The sequence below is a fragment of the Gymnoscopelus braueri genome (genome assembly GCF_963280865.1).
Source record: "Gymnoscopelus braueri genome assembly, chromosome: 5".
In the NCBI taxonomy this organism is placed as follows: Eukaryota; Metazoa; Chordata; class Actinopteri; order Myctophiformes; family Myctophidae; genus Gymnoscopelus; species Gymnoscopelus braueri.
The window spans coordinates 46,256,760-46,281,169 of NC_137606.1; the positions used below are offsets into that span (position 1 = coordinate 46,256,760).

Consider the following 24,410-nt stretch of genomic DNA (forward strand, 5'->3'; position numbering starts at 1 on the left):
GCTGCTGGTCCGCCGCTCCCAGAACCACGGCTTGCCGTACACTGCGGGCAGCAGAGAAGACTCATGCAGCAGGAACTCACTGTGGCGATGATGAGGTTTTAACATGGTGTGTGCCTGGCAGTGGCACCCTGACCCGGTCCCTGTGTCTGCGTCTTTCTGGCTGGCTCTCCTGCAGAGTGTCCCTTTCTCTGTGTGTGTGTGTGTGTGTGTGTGTGTGTGTGTGTGTGTGTGAGACGGAGGTACTCTCAATCTCAGTCCCGATCTTGTTCTAGATAGATTAGCCTATGTTGCCTTTCACCGCTTATTCAGCTGAAGGAGCTCGGGTGGATCAGCCACACACACCGGCACAATGGATGTTTTATTAATCGGCCCCTGGGTCCAGTTTCAGGAAAACCTAAGCATGGGGTCGGAAATGAAATGTGCACGTCGCCGGGCCCCCGTAGACCTATAACCTAGTTTTACTCAATAGCTGCACAGACAGGTTTATTGTTGTTGTTTTTTGGCAAATTTATGTCCTGCAACCTGAGCATAAGGCTTTGTTTGGTAGTTTCACTGTTAAGTCTTGGATACCTTAGATACCTGGCTGGCTGAGACAGACTGATTAGAAGATGTTGGCCAAACAACACAGATTCATTTCCGCTTCTCCATCTTTCCAAATAACCTGACAGCAGCCTGAAATATTCATTTGTCAGGAATCAGGATGCAGCAGCACTGCAGGACAAGTGGACGTCCTAAATCACTTGTGAAATGTCATAGGCTAAGCACTAGACTAGAGGAAAGAAAATCTGTGTGTGATTAGAAGACTAGGCTACTTGCTGTGGTAAAAGATGAAAAAATATTCCATTGCAGGGTTAAACATATATTCAATTATAAGAAAATGAAAGCTTAACGTAAAATATTAGACCAACACAATATTTTCAGATAAATGCAGTAGTGTGTGTGTGTGTGTGTGTGTGTGTGTGTGTGTGTGTGTGTGTGTGTGTGTGTGTGTGTGTGCATGTGTGTGTGCATGTGCATGTGCATGTGCGTGTGCGTGTGCGTGTGTGTGCTTGTGTTGTGTGTGTGTGTGTGTGTGTGTGTGTGTGTGTGTGTGTGCTGTGCGTGCATTCCAGTGTTGATTTTGACAGCACATTTTGATTTAGTTTTATATATAGTCTTTTGAATAAAATTTCATTTAGTTTTAGTCATATTTTAGTCACCTGAAATGTTTTAGTTGACTAAATATCATGAGATTTTAGTCGACTAAATCTACAGTTGATTTAGTCGGCTAAAATATATTTAGGCAGGCCTTGATGGCACAATGCCTGATTTTACACTTGGTTGCATGCTGAAAATAGCAGATCTACAAGCTCACAAGACATGTTGTGAGCTTGTAGAGCTGCTATTTTCAGAGTGCAACACCCGAGCGCAACCAAACATAAAATGACTTGTCTTTTCGTTCTATTGGATCTCTTCTCCATTAGTCCCTCTCAAACATTTTAGTCTAGTTTTTATTTGTTGACGAAATTGTCAGTATATTTAGTCTTAGTTTTAGTCATCGTAGCTTACTTTTTATTTAGTTTTCGTCAGTGAAAAAAGGTAGTCAAATGTATTGTCATAGTTTTAGTCGACGAAATCAACACTAGTGCATGCTCTCATCTGGGTATGTGAGAGAAAGAAATCAGAGATAGGGCGATAGAGAGATAAAGAGAGAGAGGGGTAAGCTATAGACTTGCAGTAGATTTCATTTCAACCTGAGAGAGAGAGAGAGAGAGAGAGAGCTAGAGAGAGAGAGAGAGAGAGAGAGAGAGAGAGAGAGAGAGAGAGAGAGAGAGAGAGAGAGAGAGAGAGAGAGAGAGAGAGAGAGAGACAGACTGATTACAGAGCAGGTGAGCTGTGTGACAGATCTGTTTTAGCATATCCATGTAGTTACTATAGATAAAGACAGAGGTCAAAGGGTCAACGATGGCAGAATAAATGCAATAAAGGAAACAAGCTTTTGATAAAACCAAGAAAACCACTGCCTGCAATAAACATCAAATAAAGACAAGCTGCAAGGTACACAAAGGAGAAAATTACAGCCAATTACACTCATCTGCATAAACACCATGAACGGGGCTTGATCATGTGCTCATGGTGTTTGTGATCACAGGATAGTTTTGAACCCTAGCGAAAAATTGCAGATCTGCAAGTAAAGACTGCAATGGAAACAATCTGTCAGCTTTTGTTGCGTTTATTCTTTTGATTATGGTGGGCCACATGTTATTGTTGCATATGTTTTTCATGATCAATAAAAAAAAGGGGGAAAAAGCTCAGAATACGTTGCAACGTGATCCGTGGTGAGCTTGTTGATCGGCTATTGTTGGGGAAGATATTTAGTATACACTTTTTGATTTTATAGCAGCGGAATCGTGCCATGCATTAGTGCACATACAAAATTGGTGGACAAATAAAAGTGTTTTAAATTGCTAAGACTTCCTCTATAATAACCATCAATGGTTGAAGGTATTTGATAAATTTGGTGCAACGTTAATGTGCACATCTCTCAAAAATGTGTCCCTTATATAGGTGTTATATGTCAAAACACTGCCTGGTTGCTCAACAAGATCATATGTTGCTCCTTTTGTCAGCTCGAGGGCCCGAGTTCTTATCTGACTCCCATCTTGTCTGGCATGCATGTCTCTCCCTTCTCTCTCTGTCCTTTGGAAATAAAGCACACACACAAAAAGAAAAACACTGTGGTATATAGAATATATCTAAAGAGAGAGAGAGAGAATTTACAGTTGGTAAATTATTTTAAGGTAGAGCTAAGTTAGACCAATTTTCAATTTAAAAGATGGGTGAATATATTCTTTAGAGGGTAACAGCAGGGTTGGCTGGCTTTTAATGGGAGTATAAAATATGAATAGCTGTCTCTCAGCATGAATAGATGGACCGGTCTCCACACAATAGACACTGTACCAACACAGCAGCTAGGTGGTGTTGTCTTGTTGACCTGGACTCATAGCAACCTGACCCCACTAAAGTCTAGGACACTTTGAGCAGCACTGCAGGCAAAAATGAGCAGGTCCGCAGGGGAGAGAAACCCAATCATCTCTCTCTCTCTCTCTCTCTCTCTCTCTCTCTCAGGGGGGGGGGGGGGAGATGGAGAGGAAAGGTGACAGAAGCTGGCAGGGACAAGGAGTTGCAGAGGTAGGTAGGTGGTGAGGGGAGGGAGTCAATCCGCTGTCAGTTAGCAAGCAGACAGCAGAGAGGGAGACTAACGAGGTGGACAGGTGATGTCAAGGGTGATTGTTTTTGTTTTAGCAGGTCAGGAGAGAGAGGAGGTGTGTGAGAGAGACAGAGGGAGAAAGAGTCAGAAGAAAGAGATGGAAGAGGACACAGAAAGTGGCAGATTCTGCCTGCCAACATCAGTTGGCTTTGTTTTACCCCAGACATCCTGGAGCCACTTAACCTGCATTCATGTGCGATGCTCTTAGCATAAATAAGTAAACAACTCTTCTGCTCACCTCTTCAAGGGTAGTAATTATACCTGATCGGAAAATACTGAGACTGGACACCCTGACATACTGTACTGTAATGAAAGACACTTTACCCCAAGCAATACAGTTTCACTTTCAAAGGGAGGAGCTTCGTTTTGTACCCATTTGGTTGGTTGGACTGTAGTCAATCACTATTTGTTTTTCTTTTATTTTGTTTTAGATCTTTTGGGGGATTTTTTTTATCAGTATCGCATCAGCATCATGATCAGTATCATGGTCAGTATCATGTCAGTATCATGGTCAGTATCATGGTCAGTATCATGTCAGTATCATGGTCAGTATCATGGTCAGTATTATGTCAGTATCATGGTCAGTATCATGGTCAGTATCATGTCAGTATCATGGTCAGTATCATGGTCAGTATTATGTCAGTATCATGGTCAGTATCATGGTCAGTATCATGGTCAGTATCATGGTCAGTATTATGTCAGTATCATGGTCAGTATCATGGTCAGTATTATGTCAGTATCATGGTCAGTATCATGGTCAGTATCATGGTCAGTATTATGTCAGTATCATGGTCAGTATCATGGTCAGTATTATGGTCAGTATCATGGTCAGTATCATGGTCAGTATCATGGTCATTGTCATGGTCAGTGTCATGTCAGTACATGGTCTGTATCATGTCAGTACATGGTCACTGTCATGTCAGTATCATGGTCAGTATCATGTCAGTATCATGTCAGTACATGGTCACTGTCATGTCAGTATCATGGTCAGTATCATGGTCAGTATCATGGTCAGTATCATGGTCACTGTCATGTCAGTATCATCATGGTCAGTATCATGGTCTGTATCATGGTCAGTATCATGGTCACTGTCATGTCAGTATCATGTCAGTATCATGGTCAGTGTCATGTCAGTATCATGGTCAGTGTCATGTCAGTATCATGGTCAGTATCATGGTCAGTGTCATGTCAGTATCATGTCAGTATCATGGTCACTGTCATGTCACATGATAGTGACCATGTCAATGTCTGATTAGGAACCCAAAGTTAAAGTGACATTTATGAAGTTATTCTAGTCACAAGTCAGGAACCCTGAGTCTGACTCGTCAGGTACCTTTCGTGTCCGATGAGGATGCTCTTTTGTACCATGTTGATGATGATGGAATAATCAGAACCAATTTCCACCTTATTGGTATGCAACTTGGACAGTGTTGCTTAGTCAGGCTTGAGCCTTGTGTTCAATGTTGAGTCTATATGGTCTGTACTGCATCATCATGTGACAGCACATGCCTGGGGCGTCTATTTCAGACATTGTTGGAGTTCCAGACTAGAGAAATGTCTAAACATGACACTAGAGGCCATTCGTGGCCACGAGACGTTTTTGGATGAGTAGTACTAGATGTAATGTTAAAAGTTCAGTAAAGTGGTCAGTCAGTGTGTGATATTGTTATCAGTCGGTGTGTGCTATGGTCAGTACAGTGTTTGTGTGTTGTGGTCATCACAAGGTTGATTCTAAGCCAAAGGTTTTTGTCGGATCAAAGAGAGGTTGACCTCTTTCATCCTGCTGCTTTGAAGTCTTAAAACTCAAAGGCTGCGGCGTCTTCACCTTCACAAAGGCTGCTTTAACCTAGAGTAGCACAATAAGCAGAGTTACATTCACACCGTGCACAAAATGATCTGACAAAATGTCTAAAGGTGACACTTAAGAGTCGGTGCATTTAATGGTAATTTATGTCTTCATTGTCTGTGCTGCTTGTGAGGTGACAAGAAAGAAAATAAAAATATGATTTTCTTTTCTTGCTGTGCCAGCCGACGACACAAAGAACGACTTTGCTCATCACACTTCACACACATCCACCCATTGAGCAGGTGAAGGACCCGGCAATTATCTATAATTACACCGCCTGGTCTCCTATCAAGCCAACAGACAGGATATGAGGCGTGGAGGTGCCCAGCTGGAACCTTCACTTCCATTTCATCCATGTCTACTTTCCCTCGCAGACAGCAGAAGGGTAGCTGGCCGTAATGTGCTCAGTATCCTTAGCCAGGATTGAAAGGAAATGCACTATTATTTGCCTCCACAATGAAGCACTGTGAACAAATAATAATATCTTTGCTGTCAGGTGAAAAAACACAATGTCCAAAAAAATAAATATTGTTCAGGAAATTGGGGGAAAAAAGAGCCTGTGTACAGTGCATCTAATGTTGTAATTATATATATTGTGTAAAACCCACAGACAGACTTACCACCTTATTTTGGGCATGCCATTGTAGGTTGTAGATCGGCTAATTTGGCTATTTTTGTATAATATAGAATAGGGCATTTATTTATGAAAAAATATAAAATGATAGATATGGACATACTGGGTTTCTGCACAGTAGCAACGATATGGGTTGCGTTCTAAATCTCATACTAAGGTACTACTAAACGGTATGCTATTTTCAGCATACTGTATAGTATCTACCAAACAGTATGCTTTATTTCTAGCCGTCTCCACAGTGTTGAATACTACTAAATTGCCTGAATTTACCATGCATCTCACATACTATTTAGTAGCTAATAAGCTTTCAGACATAGGATACTAAATAGTACGTTAGTGTATGCCATTCCAGACAGGGCCATAGTCTCTTCAGTGACTGTTCCTGTTTTGACCATAACAGAACAATGAGTGTAAATTATGTGTTCTTCGACAACAAATTATTGCTGAAATTAACATATTTAAATTGTAAATCAGACAAGGGTATTTTAGAGAGGAATATTGGTTGTATTTCAGAAGGACTATGCACATCAGTTTCGGACATTAACAAAATTTTATTTAAATGTTATACATAAAACTTTAGTTTGTTCGTTTTTTAATTTAGCTAAACAAATATTCATATATTGTATTTTTTTTATATATAAAAAAAAAGAAATGTCTGAAACATTTTAAATATTAATATTTCTTATTTACAATTCAAAACAGTACAGGAAATAATAACAATAACAATGACATCAATCATAAAAATGTTATAAAACATAAAGTTTTTCTGTTTGAAAATCTGCAAGCTGAGAATTTCAGAATGTTAGCAAGGATACAAAGTGGTAATATGGAACTGCTCTACATTCAGACAGGAAGTCTAGAGGTGTGCTCAACCAATCAGATTGCTTGGTTAGTTAAGACGTGTTATCCAAGGTTCATTGCCTGTTCACATTACAGTCATCATCCAGGGTTCTCTTGTCCGATAGGTTGAAGTACAATGATAATCTTCAGAAAAGTTGAAATATCGTAATTAAAAATGCACCAGAATAAAAACGTACATGTTCAGTTGAACGCACCTCAAGCTTGAATAAGGTCACTGTTTTCTAAAAGGGGACGGGGTTGTGGAGAGAAGGCGCATTTTTTCTGTGTGTGTGTGTGTGTGTGTGTGTGTGTGTGTGTGTGTGTGTGTGTGTGTGTGTGTGTGTGTGTGTGTGTGTGTGTGTGTGTGTGTGTGTGTGTGTGTGTGTGTGTGTGTGCGCGCGTGTGCACGTGTGTGTGATGTATTTCTGTTTGTATGTTCTTGCATGTGAAAGTGTCAATCAAAGTGAATAACGCCTAATTGATGCTCCGTCATACGACGGCGTCGCGTACTGAAAATAGCCGAGAATGCAGCGCGTTGTGAGCTTATAGATCGGCTATTTTCAGTCCGCGACAGTGCCGTAGGACGTAGTATAAATCGGGCCATAATAAGAATGTAAGGTAACAAAACTGTTTTCAGGACAGGCAAGTCCATACTATACATGGATGGAGTCTTTACAAAAAAACAACATTAGCTAAGTAGCTAACAGTCCCAGCAGCCCGGCCTCTAGATAGTCAATGTTCATCAACAGGACCCACAGACTACCACAACCACAGTCTACACACCTCTTCCCTTGTTTTTTCTAACTACATTTCCCATAAGTCATAGTTCCAACGTTACGTCCCCTAATGCCCACTAAACAGCAGGAAACCACAACAGTCAGCAACAAGCAAAAAAGAAAAGAGTTTTAGGGCTGGAAAATAGTTTTTGTATGGAAACAGAAATATCCCACGGTTTCCAATGCAATGAATGAGTCTATTGGCCGTTTAGTATGCGCTGTGTCGTTCTGTTCCTGGTTGTCTTGTGTGAGGAATCTGTACCGGGAGAGAGAGAGAACACTGGTATTTAAACTAGCACATTTCACAGATGGAAGGTTAGTATCATCAACAATAGTTTGTCTGTAAAAAATTACAGTGTATGTTATAAAGCTGTAATCCAGGACTTATTTTAATGAATAAAGTGTTATTTTAATCAATCTGAATCTTATGTTAATACAATACAACCAGTACATCTGCAGTGGTGTGGAGGTGGTCTTCCTACTCTTCCATTGAGACGTTTACATTTTAGACCCTGGTGTCGGGTAGGACACCTACTGGTAGTACTGCCTGAAGCTCATAGGCACAATATACCCCATGGGAAAGCAGGGATTTCATTTGGGATGAACGGTAGATGTTTGGTCTCCCACGCATGAGACCCAGGGCTCGAATCTGAAGTTGGACATACAACTTACGGATTGTAAAAGACAGACAGACAGACAGACAGACCTGTTCGTTCATGATGCCAGACAGCTCAATCAGCATGTCTCTGTAGTGAGCTCTCATCTCCTCTTGGTATTCCAGCTGGTCCTCCTTGATGAGACGTTCGTTCACATCCAAGGCCTGTCCACACGCTTCTGCAAACTGCCTGCACCACCAACATGAGCACAAACACCAGCAGTTAGGCACCGTACGTACACTGCCTCTACACAGCAACATCCTTAGTGTATACTAAGTGCTTCTCAACCAGTGGTTCGGGGACAACCAGTAGTCCTTGAGGGGGTTCCAAGTGGTCCCCAGCTAAATGATGGAGAGTTGGTAACCAAATGGACCCTTATAGATATTTAACTCTTGAGACCGTAAAATATTTCATATTTAATTTTACTCTCTCAAGAGTTAAATTATTGTTAAACATCTGCATTACTTAATTTACAAGAAGTCTACACAGTTAGAGAATGTAGAAGAATTGCTATTTTGATCAACGTTGGCCTGTTATCTCTCCTACAGGTACCACATCAATACAGCATGGAATTGTGGACAAAATCTTATCCAGCAACAAAAAAATATTCCAAGTCTTGGGTCTGAGAGTCTAAATCTCATCAAATGGTGGTCCGTGGCTCAAATGCTGAATAAATAATGGACCTTGATATGAAAAGGGTTGAAAACCACTGCTGTATACTGTACTTTGTCGCATGATCAATAGAGAAAATAGCAGATCTTCATCCATCCAAAATGCATTGCGACCCAACACGTTGTGAGCTTATAGATCTGCTATTTTCACATTGCAGCGCTATTTTCGCTATTTGATGTACAACAGTATGTTGGGTTTAAGTGGTTAACTGATGTTTAGCCAACATTGACTCAGATATTGAGGTATATTTTTTTATAACTATGGAGAAAATGGTCTGTGATATATGGCCAAATAATCTGTGATATATGACCTGTTAATAGAAAATGAAATGTATTGACTAGTGGTGCGGACCTTAAAGTGCCTGCTTGCTCGATGGAGCCTCAACAGCAGTTGAGGGGGAAACACTGAAGTGAAAATCCAGTCCACAAGCACACTCCTCTAACTTTTGGGCTTCTGTCGCCATCTACTGGTAGCAATAGAATATGTACAATATGCTTACAATATGTAAGCTTTCAGCTCAAGCAAGCAGTTCTAACTTCTATCCCACCTGAAGATCTCCTTGAGTAGTTTGACCTGGTTGTCTGGGTATTTCTTGGCATTCTTCTCCTCCAGGAAGGCCCGGGCATAAGCCATGGGCCCTGCATTTACCTGAAAACACATAACGTAAATAAGTATATATGGTAATGTACCATATTATGTCTGAGTGAATGAGTGAATGAGTGAGTGAGTGAGTGAGTGAGTGAGTGAGTGAGTGAGTGAGTGAGTGAGTGAGTGAGTGAGTGAGTGAGTGAATGAGTGAGTGAGTGAGTGAGTGAGTGAGTGAGTGAGTGAATGAATGAGTGAATGAGTGAATGAGTGAATGAGTGAATGAGTGAATGAGTGAGTGAGTGAGTGAATGAGTGAATTAATTAATTAATGATTTCATGATTTCATGAGTTTATTTTATTACATCATGATGCACCAAGCCCATTTCCGGTGTAAGATATGGCGTGCAAGTACTGTATAAGGCAGGACGGGACATGACGGGATTTGGATTTGAACTTGGCTCCTCACGACTCACAAGGAGCATAATGTTCAGTGCTTTATCTTGGCTGAGCCACCAGGCACTTGTTAGATTTTTAAATGATCACAACATGGTCGCGTGACTTGAGACCAGTGGTGGAAAAAGTACTCAAATTCTTTACTTAAGTAAAAGTACCAATACTGCAATATAAAAATACTCTGTTACAAGTAAAAGTCTAGAATTCAAAATTTACTTGAGTAAAAGTACAAAAGTATTGGCATCAAAATGTACTTCGAGTACAAAAGTAAAAGTACTAAATATTTGAAAATAGCCGATCTACAAGCTCACAACGCGTCGCGTTGCGACGCGTTGTGAGCTTGTAGATCTGCTATTTTCAAATAGCCTAGGTATAAAATAGGTTTAAAGTGGTTAATGTAGGTTTCATTATATCATAGTTTATATCTGAAAAGTAACTAGTAACTAAAGTTTTCAAATAATTGTAGTGGAGTAAAAGTACAATATTTGCCTCTGAGATGTAGTGGAGTAGAAGTAAAAGTATTGGAAATTGGAAATACTCAAGTAAAGTACAAATACCTCAACATTTTACTTAAGTACAGTACTTAAGTAAATGTACTTAGTTACTTTACACCACTGCTGGACTGTGCTGTTATACTGTGGCAAAGCGCAGAAGTGGTTTCGCACCTTGACGCTGACGCTGCCCTGCAGTTTGAGCTGCAGTCGGATCATGTCCACCTCCTCCGTGTTACACAGCTGGTTGAGCTCAGACACCTTGCGTGACATCTCGTCGATGGCCACCTCGATGGGGTTCATCTCGGTGCTCTGCTGCTCCACCACCTGGATACGTTTCTTCAGGTAGGGGAAATTGGAGCTGGCTGAAGAAAGGACACAGGACAAATACATACATAAATAAAATATTGAATTATGTGAATTATGATCTCGTGATCCACATGAGAACGCCGGCGTGGCTCCAATGTGGATCTGGGACTTCATGTGACCAGCCTGTGACGTTAGTCATCTATGACATTATCTATGATGTTTAACTCCACATTTGGGCATGGTTTCAGCCTGTTCAGAGCCACATTGACTTCCATCTGATCCATTATAATATTAATGTTAAATATTTCAAAAAGTAGATTTCTCCTCTCTTCAGTGTTGGCGACAGCTGCTAAGCTAACACTACGCCGTTGTCCTCGTTTCATCCCGCCTGGATCTGTCAACCAAAACAACTGCTTTACATCTGGTCTACACGCTGTGGAGAAAATAGATGAACAGCATCGGGAACAAGAGAGCTCCAACTACAGCCACCCAGCGACTAAAACAGGATTACCTCAGAATAAAGACCCGGTGCCTTACATCTGTGCAGAACCTCTCCCCTCCAACATTCTAGACTGGCACTATGTTGTTAGCGGTCCCCGAGAAAACCCCCTAAATGAAACAGAAGCAGAAGGCCCAGGAGGAGCCGAGTGCCCGCACCCAGCCCCTCCCCCTCCCCGACGTGGTGCTTGACGGCGACCCAGATGATTTGCTTAATGTGTACAACGTTTTCTCACTTAAACAAACCAACATACAGTGGAAGTGTATACAGGGCATCTGTACATTTCTAAAGTTATGATTTAAGGACTTTTAAGACCTTTTTAATACTGCTAAAATAAAACGTAAAATAAAAAATCACACCCAGTGTGAAGAGAGTGGTGCCTTTCATGAGTTCATTTCGTTAGTTACTTTTTACAGACTTTGATGACTTCAAAGTATTTTTACTCATTTTGAGTACTTTAAAATGTTTTTACTGATTTTTACGTGTTCTTACTCATTTTAACATCTTTTAAGTATTTTTACTCATTTTAAGTATTTTTACTCATGTTAAGTATTTTTACTCAGTTTAGGAACTTTAAAGTATCTTTACTAATATTTAAGTATTTTTACTAATTTTAAGTATTTTTAAGTATTTTTACTAATTTTAAGTATTTTTACTCATGTTAAGTATTTTTACTCAAAAGTGTGTGTGTGTGAGTGTGTGTGTGTGTGTGTGTATAATTAGTGTAACTGGTTGCATCTTTGTGTTGCAATCAGCCGCAGCTGTTGAGGCTGTGCTCAAACATACAGAGAGGCCGTGCTCATACGGACACACAGACACACAGACAGACACACACACACACACACACAGACAAAGTCACTCCTTGGAGTGGCTAGCACCACTCAAAAATAAGACCATTACTGTGTCAAAAGTAATCAACAAACTATACTATAAAAATTTTTCAAATTGTCAAATTTTATCTAAGAAAGAGGAAACTATTATGAAAATAGCCGATCTAATTTACATGTAGATCGGCTAATTTCACAATTTGCATTTGTGGAACCGAGTCAAACTAAATGTAATGCCTCAACCTACAATTCCAAGTGCTTGTCAGGGTGGGGGGTCCCCAGTTCAAATGTGATTATTTTGGGGGTCACGGCCTGAAAAGGAAAACCACTGGTTAAGACTAGTATGGTCTTCTTACTGGTCAGTATGGTGCGTCTCTTGCACTGCTCCTCCACGTCACCGTGCTTCTTCCCTGACAGAGTGAACGGCGTCTCGAACACAAATCGGTTGATGTTGTGGTGCCTCTCGAAGTCTGTCCTCTTGTCCTGCTGTTCCTTCTCATCAAAGTATGGCACCACGTAGGTCACCTGGATGTAGGCGAACTTGGCGTCCAGGTCCTTGGGGTTCACCTGTGGTCAAATATTATTCGCCATTGAAAGATCTATAATGCACGAATACCGGAATATTACCAAATGTATCAGTAGGGTTGGATTTGCTGGGGCGGATGGTGGGGGAATTCATGCCTCTGCTTTTGATATTGTTTTATCCCTTCTTATGGTCAGCCTGATATGTTTGATTTACTGTATGTTTGATAATATCACAGTTAACAATTTAATTTAAAAAATATGTCAACCATGTTCCATTTTTCAAACCTTTTCAACTTTTTCCAAAATGTTTGGCTATTTTCACTATTTGTCATTTGGCAAGTGTGTAGTGATTAAGATAATATATATTTTTTACAATTCGAAATCTGTCAAAATGTATTAGCTTCACAGTTTATGCACTGAAGTTACACACTCCCACATAAGTTACGGTACATCCAGAGTTGAATTGTCAGCTTAAATGTGGAGGTGAATGTGATTATGGGGACCGTGCTGTCAGTTACCTTATTGGAGTCCTGGATCATCTTGACGTTGTCCGCTCCAAATTTATCCGAGTAGAGTTTGAGCAGCCTCTGGGAAATCTCTGACAGCCCTGTGAGTTTAGGCTCCTTGTAGATGAACTCCTTGCTCTCCTCCTCCTCAAAGAAACCCTGCCGCAACATACAGGCAAAATCCCAAAGGGTAAATTACTTGCAGTAGAGTGAGTGCACGGGGGAGCAGTTGGGGTTAAGTGTCGTGCTCAGGGACACTTTAGGCTGCAACATACTCCAAACGAACACAAAGGTTTTTGGCTTTCTTTGGCATCTTCTTTTGTCAGTAAGAACAAAATAAGTACTTTGGCAGTGCCTTGCCGGCGTTCTGTTTGGAAGTTCTTCCACCTCCAAGATTTTTGAACTAGCTGAACACCCTAGCCGAACATTCTGTGTGATTGGTCAGAGGTTCAATGTGGCCGTGATTTATTTATTTTTGTTTATGCATTCTGCCCAAGGCTTGATTCTGCCAGCTGTGAACAATGGATAGTTTTGAAGAGAGGTTGGCTGAGGAGGTTAGGAGATACAAACACCTCTATAATTCCTCTCTGATGGTGGTAAAACCACTGTTCCAGCACTCTACACAATGTTTCAGTGGTTTGAGTGAGCTGTGGTGTTGCTAGGCAGACTACATTAGACTACGGTCTAACGTTAAAACTCAGAGCTGACCTGTAGTTTTTAAAATAGCATTGTTTCCTAAGAACGTTGTTCGGTTTGGCAAGCACTGCCGAAGCCGAAAAAAAGTTGGGAGTCGTTTGTTGTAATGCTGCAGGCTTTAACCAGGCGACATGAAGCCTGGAGGTTCGAACCGCGGACCCCCTGAATCCCAGACGGCCGCTCTACCTCCTGAGCCACACCATATGTGTGTGTGTGTGTGTGTGAGTGTGTGTGTCCATACACTGTTCATAAATAGTTCATTTGTGTTCCTCCTTTGAAACGTGTCGAGTCAGATTCATGTGGCGTCAAGAGCGGTTTCTCATGTCCCCGTTTATCACAACAACAATTACGTCACAGCAAACCATCGGATTGTTAGAACGAGGAAGCAACGTTATGCTCTGGATGGGGGCAGTTCAGAGGTCATTGTCAAAGCACCATGGGTGTGAAAAGGTCAAAGGTGAGTGAGGTTTATCAGCAATGTCTCTGCCTGTCTCTGACACAAGTCCTGTAGAACGTTAAACGTTCTGAGACAAGTCCTGTAGAACGTTAAACGTTCTGACATAAGTCCTGTAGAACGTTAAACGTTCGGACACAGGTCCTGTAGAACGTTAAACGTTTGGACACAAGTCCTGTAGAACGTTAAACGTTCGGACACAGGTCCTGTAGAACGTTAAACGTTTGGACACAAGTCCTGTAGAACGTTAAACGTTCTGACAAAAGTCCTGCGGAACGTTAAACATTCCTACTAACAAGACACAAGAGGTAATCTTGGATTATAGATTATGGGAAGTATACATATCAAACATATATTATACATATACAGTATATTATATACACGAATATGTATACAGAATAGAGAAGAGCAGGCTGGAGAGGAACCGGTCAAAGGGGTCAGAGCAGTGTTTGTTAATAGAGGTGGAAGGAGAAGACAGGTCAAGTGGTTAGAAGAGAGAAACAAAAGAAGAAAAAAAAACACCAAACGAAAAACTTACCGCAATCTTGATATAGAAAATAAACAAAAAGAAGAAAAGAGCAGACAGATGGAATTAAAGGAACTGTCTGGTTGAAGAGAGACTCTGACCTCATTCTTACCATCTCTAGCACTGATAGAACTACAAAATCATTAAGTAGATTTTGTGACTGAGAAGACCCAATGTCCTGGTTTGACTCCTTCTAAATCAGCCCCCCCCCTCCCTCTCTCTAATCTCATCTCTACAAACAACCCAACACCTGCATAAAACTGCGTTAATCTCTGCAAAGCCATGTATAATATTATTCCCTCATTAACAGGTTTGAAACTGTGTCAAGGATCCAAGTTCTTCAAACTAAAGCCCCAACACATACCATTGCTTTCTATACTGTAGATAAAGCCAGGGATGTGAAGTTACTCAGGGATACAACCACGGTTGTATGCAGTTAATAATTCACATCATACAGTACGTGTGATGTGTAGGGGTGAAACTAAAATCAATCGACCAATCAACATAAGCGGAAGTGCGCTCTGCAGCTAAAAAAGAGAGATGGCAGAAGGGTTTCGCAAAAAGCCACCAGGAATTGTTTTCCAACTGCCAATTTAAAACTTAAAAAAGTTTAAATCGACCTTAACATCGAAAGCAAAATATAATCGTGGATTTGGAGAATCACGACACCCCTAGCAGTGTGGAGTAATTCAAATCAATTCAAATAGCGCAGCACCTACAGGCATCCAATCTGATGTCCCATGCTGTATGTAATTTATAGTTGTAAATCTGTTACCCGCAGCATTTATTGTCATGGTTGTTTATGTGAAGCATAAACAACACAGACAGTTGTGACAGATACAGTAGTTAAGTATTATGTTACATGAGGGCTGTGTGTGTGTGTGTGTGTGTGCGTGTGCGTGTGCGTGTGCGTGTGCGTGTGTGTGTGTGTGTGTTGTGCTTTATGTGTTACATACCTGTCCATAGAAGGCCACGCGGTAGTAACGACCAAAGAGTCGCTTCTCTGAGTTCACCACCTCGGTTACCTTCAGGTAGGACCGGTGGATGTCATAGTACAGCTCCGATAACCTCTGTGGGTCACACACACACAAACACACACACACACACACACACACACACACACACACACACACACACACACACACAGTTATACTCTTCTACACGCACACATAATATTATGACAAATAGAAACTCGCTCTCTGTGGCGGAATCCGACGCGGCGTAGCTATCAACAATGGCCAACAGAGCAGCACACACATATATATATATATATATATATATATATATGCACATAATGTACACTAAATGGACAGAGGAATCACCTTGAAATCCCGCCTCTTTTCAAAGACAGCAATGACAGGTTTGTTGATGTCGGCGATGAGCTCATGTCTCTCTGATTTCCACAGATAGTCCACACACAGCTCCAACTGCTCCACCAGGGTGTCCTGTGCACACAGACAGCATGTACATTAAACCAGGGGTCTTCAACAGGGGGTCCGGGACCCCTAGGGGGTCCTCAGAGTTACTACAGGGGGTCCGCCAAATCTTTGTGTGATATGATTTTTTTTTTTACCTTAACCACTTGAACCCTAGCATCCCTTTTCTGTGGAGAACTTTAGCCAAAAATAGCAGATCTACAAGCTCACAACGCCTCGCAGCGCGAGGCGTTGTGAGCTTGTAGATCGGCTATTTTTAGGTATAGGTGTAGAGGGAAAAAAGGGCAGACCAAGTAAACAAAAAAGTTTAATCTGAAACACAATTTTATACAATATAGAGGGGGTCCCTGCTTCATCTCTCTCTCAGCTAGGGGGTCCTTGGCCTGAAAACGTTGAAGACCCCTGCATTAAACACTTCCAAACTGTCGTCAGCAACAGCTCTTCAATGGTAATTGTTGGGGACATCTTTAAGCTTTTAATTGACAGCGACAGTGGAGAGAGACAGGGAATTCGGAGCGGGAGAGAGTAGGGGCAAATGGCCTGTCCAGACGGGAATTGAACCGAGGATTCACCGATGTGATTTATGCCCTAACCCCTTGTTTTAATTCTGTTCAGCACCTGCTGGATTACAAGTTTAAGTTTAGGTTTTTTCTCCTAATATTACAATTCATGGCAGCCTATGGTTTGTATGGATCAAGGTGTGTTCTTTACCTCCGTGTAGGGCGTGTCTTGCGTCCCAGTGTCCTCTTTCATGGCCCCTTCCTCCTTGACGTTGGGACTGATGCACATGAAGGCAGCCCAGCCCATGGAGAACGATGCTGGGGTTGCAGACAGGGAAATAAATAACCCTGTCACACATGACTTTAACCACGTGAACCCTAGCGTCCCTATTCTGGACACGTCATAATAGGCGGAAATAGACACAAGTTCAAAATAGGAAAACTTTCTGCCAAAATAGCTGATCTACAAGTTCACACCTCTTTTCATTTCCATTTTTATTTTTTATTTCACATGAGTAGTAGCATTATACTTTGCTTTGTCTTTCTTTTTTGTCTCAGTATGTACTTTTATATATATTTTTTGTTTGTTTTCAAATTGTATGTATGTAAACAGTGGGGTTCTCTTATAAGCCCCCCTAGGGTTTCTTACCTCACCGGCACAACAACTATCTGTCATCTTTCCCAGGAAAGAACTAGTATATTATGCATATGCATATGTATTCTGTTAAAGTATATCAAATAAATTAAATAAATCAAACAATGCGTCACAATGCAACGAGTTGTGAGCTTGTATATTGGCTATTTTTGCTATTGATGTACAACAAAGTATATAGCATTTAAGTGACTTCTGCTATTATTAAAGATGTAAGAAACCCTAGGCTGATTTTGTAGTTGGTGTAAAAACTACAGCAGCCTAAAAATCATGGTAGGCTAGTAAGCAACACAGCTGAAGCTGCTAAAATGTATAATGGGTGTGTGAGATTTAGGTGTGCCTAGAGCCATGGGAATACCAATGTGCCAATAGACAGTAGTCAACCTAAATGTAACACACCCATTATTCATTTGATAGCTGCAACTGTGTTGCTGACATCACAGTGTACTATAAGGTCATGCTTATGCAGCCTGCCATGTTTTTACCCTGCTATAGTTTTTTAACCTGAACTGGAGAACAAACTACAAAATCAGACTAGGGTTCCATGCCCCTTTAATGGTATTCATAGTATTAATAATAATACCACAAGTATTATCAATTTCAACTTGTAAACATTTACACCCATGAATGCAACCATGCTCCACACATCCATGCTTAAAACAATCTTGCACAATTGTCCTTGTACTGAACATTCATAGTGCCCCATATCATCTTACACAAGCTCAAACATAGTCTTAAAGGTGGTGTAAGAGATAAAAAAAGAAAATTTGAGTAAGTGTGGAATAGCTATAGGCCTTTATAGTGTTTGTAACGGGAGTCTCCCCATCTTTCCAACTCTTTAGGGTCGGGATACCAACGTTATCCAATCAGGAAGGATAACATATACTGGATACCGGATAAACGAATGAAATGGGAAGTGATGAAACTAAAAATTAGCTGACAAACTGGAAGACTAAAAAATTGTGTTCTTCCTCCTGATAATTATTATCCCGAACTGAAGATTTTCTACTTATTAAAAAGTTGTAGACGTCTGTTACTGAACAACACTCTAGCAATCATTACTAATCAAAATATAGAGCTTTAACTTTTTAGCAAAAACATCACTTACACCCCCTTTAACACGATTGTGCTCCACGTCATACCCAGTGACACAGAGACCCATATCCAGTGAGAAATAGAAATAGTGAACATTCAAAGACAAACAACAGCAGTCAAGGTGATCATAACCCTATCAAACCTCAAAACATTAAGACACGGGCAGTGTTCGTCGCTCCATCTTACTGTGCACTTTACTAGAGAACGTCGACGACGACACTGTGCTATTCACTGAAAGAAGTTCATGTTTTTTCTCTGACGCTGATGGCCCTAAAGCCCACGAGGTCTCTTTCGCCAACCCCGCGGCTTATTGTCCCCACCTCCGTTTGTCTTCAAACCCCCCAGCCCCACCTCCCCAGCTTGGCCCCCGGCCGGCGGGCACACTCACTGTCTTGGTCTCGGGGGGTAGTTAGTAAGGAGCTACAGTTAAAGACAGGGCTCTCCTCTGGGGACACACGGGACATCCTGGCCTTGTCAGCTCTCCAATAGCCTGTTTGGTGGGAAGGGAGGAGCAGGTGTGACACAGGTTTACGTCCACTTGTTGTTTGCGTTCGCTCTTGGACAAGACCGTCAGCAGGGCTAGCCAAAAAAAGCTGTGCTATGGGCATGCTCTGCTAGCCATTTTGACACATACAGCCACATTGAATAAAGCGTAAAGGATGTGAGCCACGTGTAAAGATACAGAGATAGATGTAGACACATGCTTCTTGTCTACACGGTGACACATGCACACACAAGCAGGCAGAATTGCAAATGCAGGACCATGTACCATACCATGGCAAACGTATAGATGTCAACCTCTATTTATATACTATAAAGGTAATGAAAACGCTAATGAGAAAGGATGGGGCTTAAATGGAGAGTCAGTCGGGTATATCGAGATTCCTTCCATTCCCACTCCAATGTAACTCATCTCATATTTCACTGGAGAGTTACACATTGAACACTGCTGCTCTCACCACACAGTGCCGGGCACGTAAGTCAATTCTATATTTGTATGTGTTATTTGATGTTATTGGTATGTTACAATTTTTAAGTGTTCTTATTTTCTATTCCTGAAAATGTGCTGTATATGTCTCTATTATTACCTATGTTTCATGCCTACAGCGGTGCTAGTATGACAACTGTCTGTCTGTCTGTCTGTCTGTCTACAGTATCGCACACGCACACGCTCGCACACACACACACACACACACACACACAAACACACACACACACACACACACACACACACACACACACACACACACACACACACACACACACACACACACACACACACACAAAGATGCACACAACATGGCATGTGATGCACACTCAGCTCAACAAAATTTGAGCATGCACATGATCTCAAACCCAGAAATATAGTGCCATTAGGCGAGAAACAGAATGGTAGCGTTGCACGTTTTGACAGAAAGGATGAATGCCACCACTGCTACAGGACTTTCTGAAGGTTAGAGGTTTGGTGCGCCTACACAGATCTGCATGTTCCACAGCAACTCCACAGGAGCAACACACAAGCGCACACGCGTGTGCGCGCGCACACACACACACACACACACACACACACACACACACACACACACACACACACACACACACACACACACACACACACACACACACACACACACACACACACACACACACACACACACACACACACACACACACACACACACACACACACACACACACACACACACACACACACACACACACACACACACACACACACACACAGCATGGAGGCATTGGTCAGAATGTGTGTATTTACCTCTCCTCTTCAGGGATTCAGCTATCAGGGCAGATATGTGGATGTAACACATGGCCGCCTGCAGCAGAGAGACACAAACACACATCTCTGACGGTTCAGGCTTTGACAAAGTACAGTGTGCAGCACAGAACACAAGCTCACTGATGCCTACAGCGCTGAAAGTTGAACAGATGGAGCTCACAGCGTTGTGGATTGGATCATTTTGAAATTCACTTGTTTTTGAGATATTATGTGGGTTAAAGCATTGATAAAACGTATCCCCACCAACCATAACAATGAATGACCAGAGGTGGGAATATCAAAAGCAGAGGCTTGGATCGCCCCCATCTCCCCCAGCAAATCCAACTCTGGTTACAGGTAAAAGCTGCTGGTATGACATAGGACTGTCATGATTTTACTTAATGATTAATTGTCATACAAATAATTGCGATTAACGATTAAATTGTGTTCTGGCATTGAACATTGGAACCTATACAGTAATTAAATTAATTGTAAATAAAAAAATACAAATCTAATAGGCTTCGTAAACAAAAATTGCGCAGGGCAGATGTGAAAAATAACTTCAATATACAAAGAAATTACATATTTACTAATTTTACACTTTAAAAAAAGCCTATCTACAAGCTTGTAGATCTGCTATTTCCACTACATAGGAATATGTATGATGAACATTTTTCAACGTGGAGACGATTATGATGATTATGAAGATTATGCAAAACTAATTGCAATTATGTCAAACAAGTGCGATTAGGTAATAATTGTGACAGGCCTATTCTGGCGTACCTCGGACAGGTCTCCGTTGCGGACGTGCACCTTGGCCATGCTCTCCAGCCAGGTGCGTCGCAGCTCAGGCGTGCTGGCGTAGGAGTTGGCCAGACTGTACTGCAGGTCCACCAGCATCTCTGGGTCCTTCTCGTGCTCCTTCATCTGGGCCGTGGCCATCAGCACCGTCCTGATCCGCTTGGTCAGGTCCTTCACCTCCGCCGGGAACGGTGTGTTCTGGAAGTGACGGGAAAAGGAGTCGGAGTACATTTACCGAGTTATCGAAGTACATTTACTCAGGTACTGTACTTGGGGAGATTTTTACTTTACATAACATGTCGGAAGATGTACAGTACTGTACTGCATTGGTTCTCAAAGTGGGGTCCAGGGACCCCCAGGGGCCATTGAGGTGGTTCCAAGGGGTCCCCAGAAAAATTGATTAATACAGCATCACAATGATTTGAGCCCCTTTATCCATATTTTAAACGTAGGCTATTAAAAAAATAGCAGATTTACAAGCTTGAGCTTGTACATCTGCTATTTTCGAAAGATCTTGACAGTGTTTGAAAAATGTAATAATTTTGAATTTTTAACTCAAATCTTCTCTTCTGGGGGTCCCTGGCACAAAACATTTTCAGATGGGGGGCCATGGACAAATATATATCAATTCGGGGGTCCTTGACACTAAAGAGTTTGTTGCTGTACAACCATTGCTGTACTGTACTGCTCTATTGTACTGTATTCATGACATGAAGGTATCAGTGGAGATGGAGAGAGTTCATGTGGTTTACCCTAAGCGGTGCATCTCCATTTGCAAAGTTGTTGATGATGGCCAGGGACTGTTGGAACCGTGAGCCTCCAATACCAGCATCTGCTATCAGCTGGCTCACTGCCTTGATCACCTACAAGTCACAGATAATACGAGTGCAACAAAACAAATTGAGGCCACAATCAAATGGAGACAACTGTAAAGGGCCGTCCACACCAAGCACTATAACTATAACTATAACTATAAAGATGTATAAAGATGTAGTTTTAAAAATCGTCAAGTGGATGGCAGAGTTCACACCACAACTATAACAAATACAATGTGTACGATTTAGTTGTCATTATAGTTATAGTGCTTGGTGTGAACGGCCCTTAAGAGGAGGTGTTAGAGCTATTAGTTTTAGAACACTTCACCTCAAAGTAGTTGCTCAGAACCAATAGTTCATACAATTAAAACTATGTTCTAATACTGTAAGCACACGCACGCACGCACGCACGCACGCACGCACGCACGCACGCACGCACGCACGCACGCACGCACGCACGCACGCACGCACGCACGCACGCACGCACGCACGCACGCACGCACGCACGCACGCACGCACGCACGCACGCTGTGATCCAACTGACCTGGAGGTGTGAGCGAACTATGGACTTGCCCTTGGTGAACTCAAAGTTCTTCCTCATGAAGAAGTAGAGCAAGGCAGCTGCTTCGGTCTGTGTGGAGCTGGAGCGATGGTTGCAGCACTTCAGGATCTCATAGCACAGACAGCCACACAGGTCTGCCTTACCCTGGAAGAACGCACTGGGGAACTGGCCAGGACAACAGAAACACAGATGAGTACAACGTCCTTTGACATCGTGATGCAGCATTGTTAGCAATGTTAGTGCAACCCTTAGTTTTATAGCTTGGTAGTGTTCTCCATTGCAGTGGTTCTCAACCTGTGTGTTGAGACCCCCCTCCCCCAAATGATTTTTGGGGGTCCCCAGATGATTAGCTTAATGTGTAAAATTATTTTCTCACTCAACAGTAAACAAACCAAGTGTATTTACAGGGTATCTGCACATTTATAAAAAGATACCGCTAAAATACTATAACACTAAATTAGAGGCAATCTTTTTTTTAAATAGCCGATCTGCATGCTATTTTCACAATATTTATCGGTGGAACCGAGTCAAATAAAATGTAATGCCTCAACTCCTACATTTCCAAGTGCTTGTCATGGTGAGGGGTCCCCAGTTCAAATATGATTATTTTGGGGGGTCGCAGCCTGAGAAGGTTGAGAACCACTGAATTCTAGGCTATGGGAATAAGCGGGCTACAATTCCTCTTCGAATAGTATATTCCTCAGTCGACTCAAACTGACACAGCCAGCCGCACAGTACCATAATACACATGCGTCTAGCCTGTCCCACACTTTTACCTGTCCCATCCACACTGACAGGTGTAGGAACTAACACACCTGTCCCCCTATCCACACTGACAGGTATAGGAACTAACACACCTGTCCCCCTATCCACACTGACAGGTATAGGAACTAACACACCTGTCCCCCTATCCACACTGGCATGTATAGGCAGTGGTGGAAAAAGTACTCAAATTCTTTACTTAAGTAAAAGTACCAATACTGCAATATAAAAAGACTCTGTTACAAGTAAAAGTCCAAAATTAAAAATGTACTTGAGTAAAAGTATTGGCATCAAAATGTACTTAAAGTACCAAAAGTAAAAGTACTAAATATTTGAAAATATAGCCTATGTATCAAATAGCCTATGTATAAAATAGGGCTAAAGTGGTTAATGTATGTTTCATTATATATTAGTTTATATCTGAAAAGTAACTAGTAAAAGTTAAAGTACAATATTTGCCTCTGAGATGTAGTGGAGTAGAAGTAAAAGTATTGGAAATTGGAAATACTCAAGTAAAGTACAAATACCTCAAAATTGTACTTAAGTACAGTACTTAAAGTACATTTACTTAGTTACTTTCCACCACTGTGTATAGGAACTAATGTTAAAGCAAGGGGACCTGAGAAACAACTTGAAGATGCTACTTGTGAATGTAAAGAACATAATAATGAATGTGCTATGAATGATAATGGAATAACAATGTGTGCATTAACCATGTTACATTCTTTTTAGCCAGGGCTTGTAAAAACATACATTTTTAATTCACCAGTTAATTCAGCCCTATATACTTCATCATACAAAATATATAGAGAAAACAGACGATTTATACAGCAGGCTCACAACGTGGCACAATGCAACACATTTTGAGCTTTAGATCCTCTATTTTTGCTGTTTTTGAAATAAAAAAAGAAGTACCGTATTTAAAATAGGGACGCCACCTGTTAAATTGTGATATCGTCAAACGTAATTATCAATAATGATAAATATCAAACGTATAAGACTGTCCACATTTCCCTAAAGGAAATGCATGATGACGTCACTACCTTTTGTACAAAGAGCCTGAGTGCAGCGAACACGTGTCGCAGAGTGGCGGTGGACTGGTTGATCTGGAAGAAGAGCAGGTATGTATCCAACACCTTCTTCATCAGCACATTGTGACCATCATCCATCAGCAGCTGCTTCTGAGGGGCAGAAAGAAGAAGACAACACAACACAATTAGATGTCCACTGATTAAACATGGCCTATGTGCAGCTGAAGGCTATATACTCAATTGCCACCAGGTGGCAATGGAGTATCACTGTACTCAAACATACATTACAGTCATTTAGCAGACACTTTTATCCAAAGCAACTTACAATAAGTGCATTCAACATATAGGGAGCGAAACTACTAATCACCAGAAGTCTTAAGTGCATTCTTTTCTAAAACAAGCAACTAAGAGCCTACCTAGCGCTAAGGTAAA

The 24,410-nt window shown here is 41.5% G+C and overlaps 1 protein-coding gene across 5 annotated transcripts in view; it reads right to left on the reverse strand.

Annotated features, from left to right (window-relative positions):
* Positions 1-6,393: 6,393 nt before the first annotated feature.
* dock10 (dedicator of cytokinesis 10) overlaps positions 6,394-24,410 on the reverse strand; it is a 128,738-nt gene continuing 110,721 nt past the window's right edge. For 4 of the 5 annotated variants that reach the window (XM_080428432.1, XM_080428431.1, XM_080428430.1 and 1 more), the window contains 15 exons: positions 23,991-24,128; positions 22,168-22,350; positions 21,561-21,671; positions 20,791-21,006; positions 20,008-20,065; positions 18,619-18,720; positions 16,695-16,801; positions 15,870-15,992; positions 15,504-15,617; positions 12,884-13,030; positions 12,197-12,407; positions 10,380-10,570; positions 9,222-9,322; positions 8,053-8,191; positions 6,394-7,602 (listed from right to left, as the gene is read on the reverse strand). In XM_080428432.1, coding sequence (XP_080284558.1) covers positions 7,555-7,602; positions 8,053-8,191; positions 9,222-9,322; positions 10,380-10,570; positions 12,197-12,407; positions 12,884-13,030; positions 15,504-15,617; positions 15,870-15,992; positions 16,695-16,801; positions 18,619-18,720; positions 20,008-20,065; positions 20,791-21,006; positions 21,561-21,671; positions 22,168-22,350; positions 23,991-24,128 — 1,989 coding nt within the window. In that variant the 3' untranslated portion in view covers positions 6,394-7,554. The remainder of the gene's footprint in view (positions 7,603-8,052; positions 8,192-9,221; positions 9,323-10,379; positions 10,571-12,196; positions 12,408-12,883; positions 13,031-15,503; positions 15,618-15,869; positions 15,993-16,694; positions 16,802-18,618; positions 18,721-20,007; positions 20,066-20,790; positions 21,007-21,560; positions 21,672-22,167; positions 22,351-23,990; positions 24,129-24,410) is intronic. The other variant, XM_080428434.1, reaches the window with a different exon arrangement.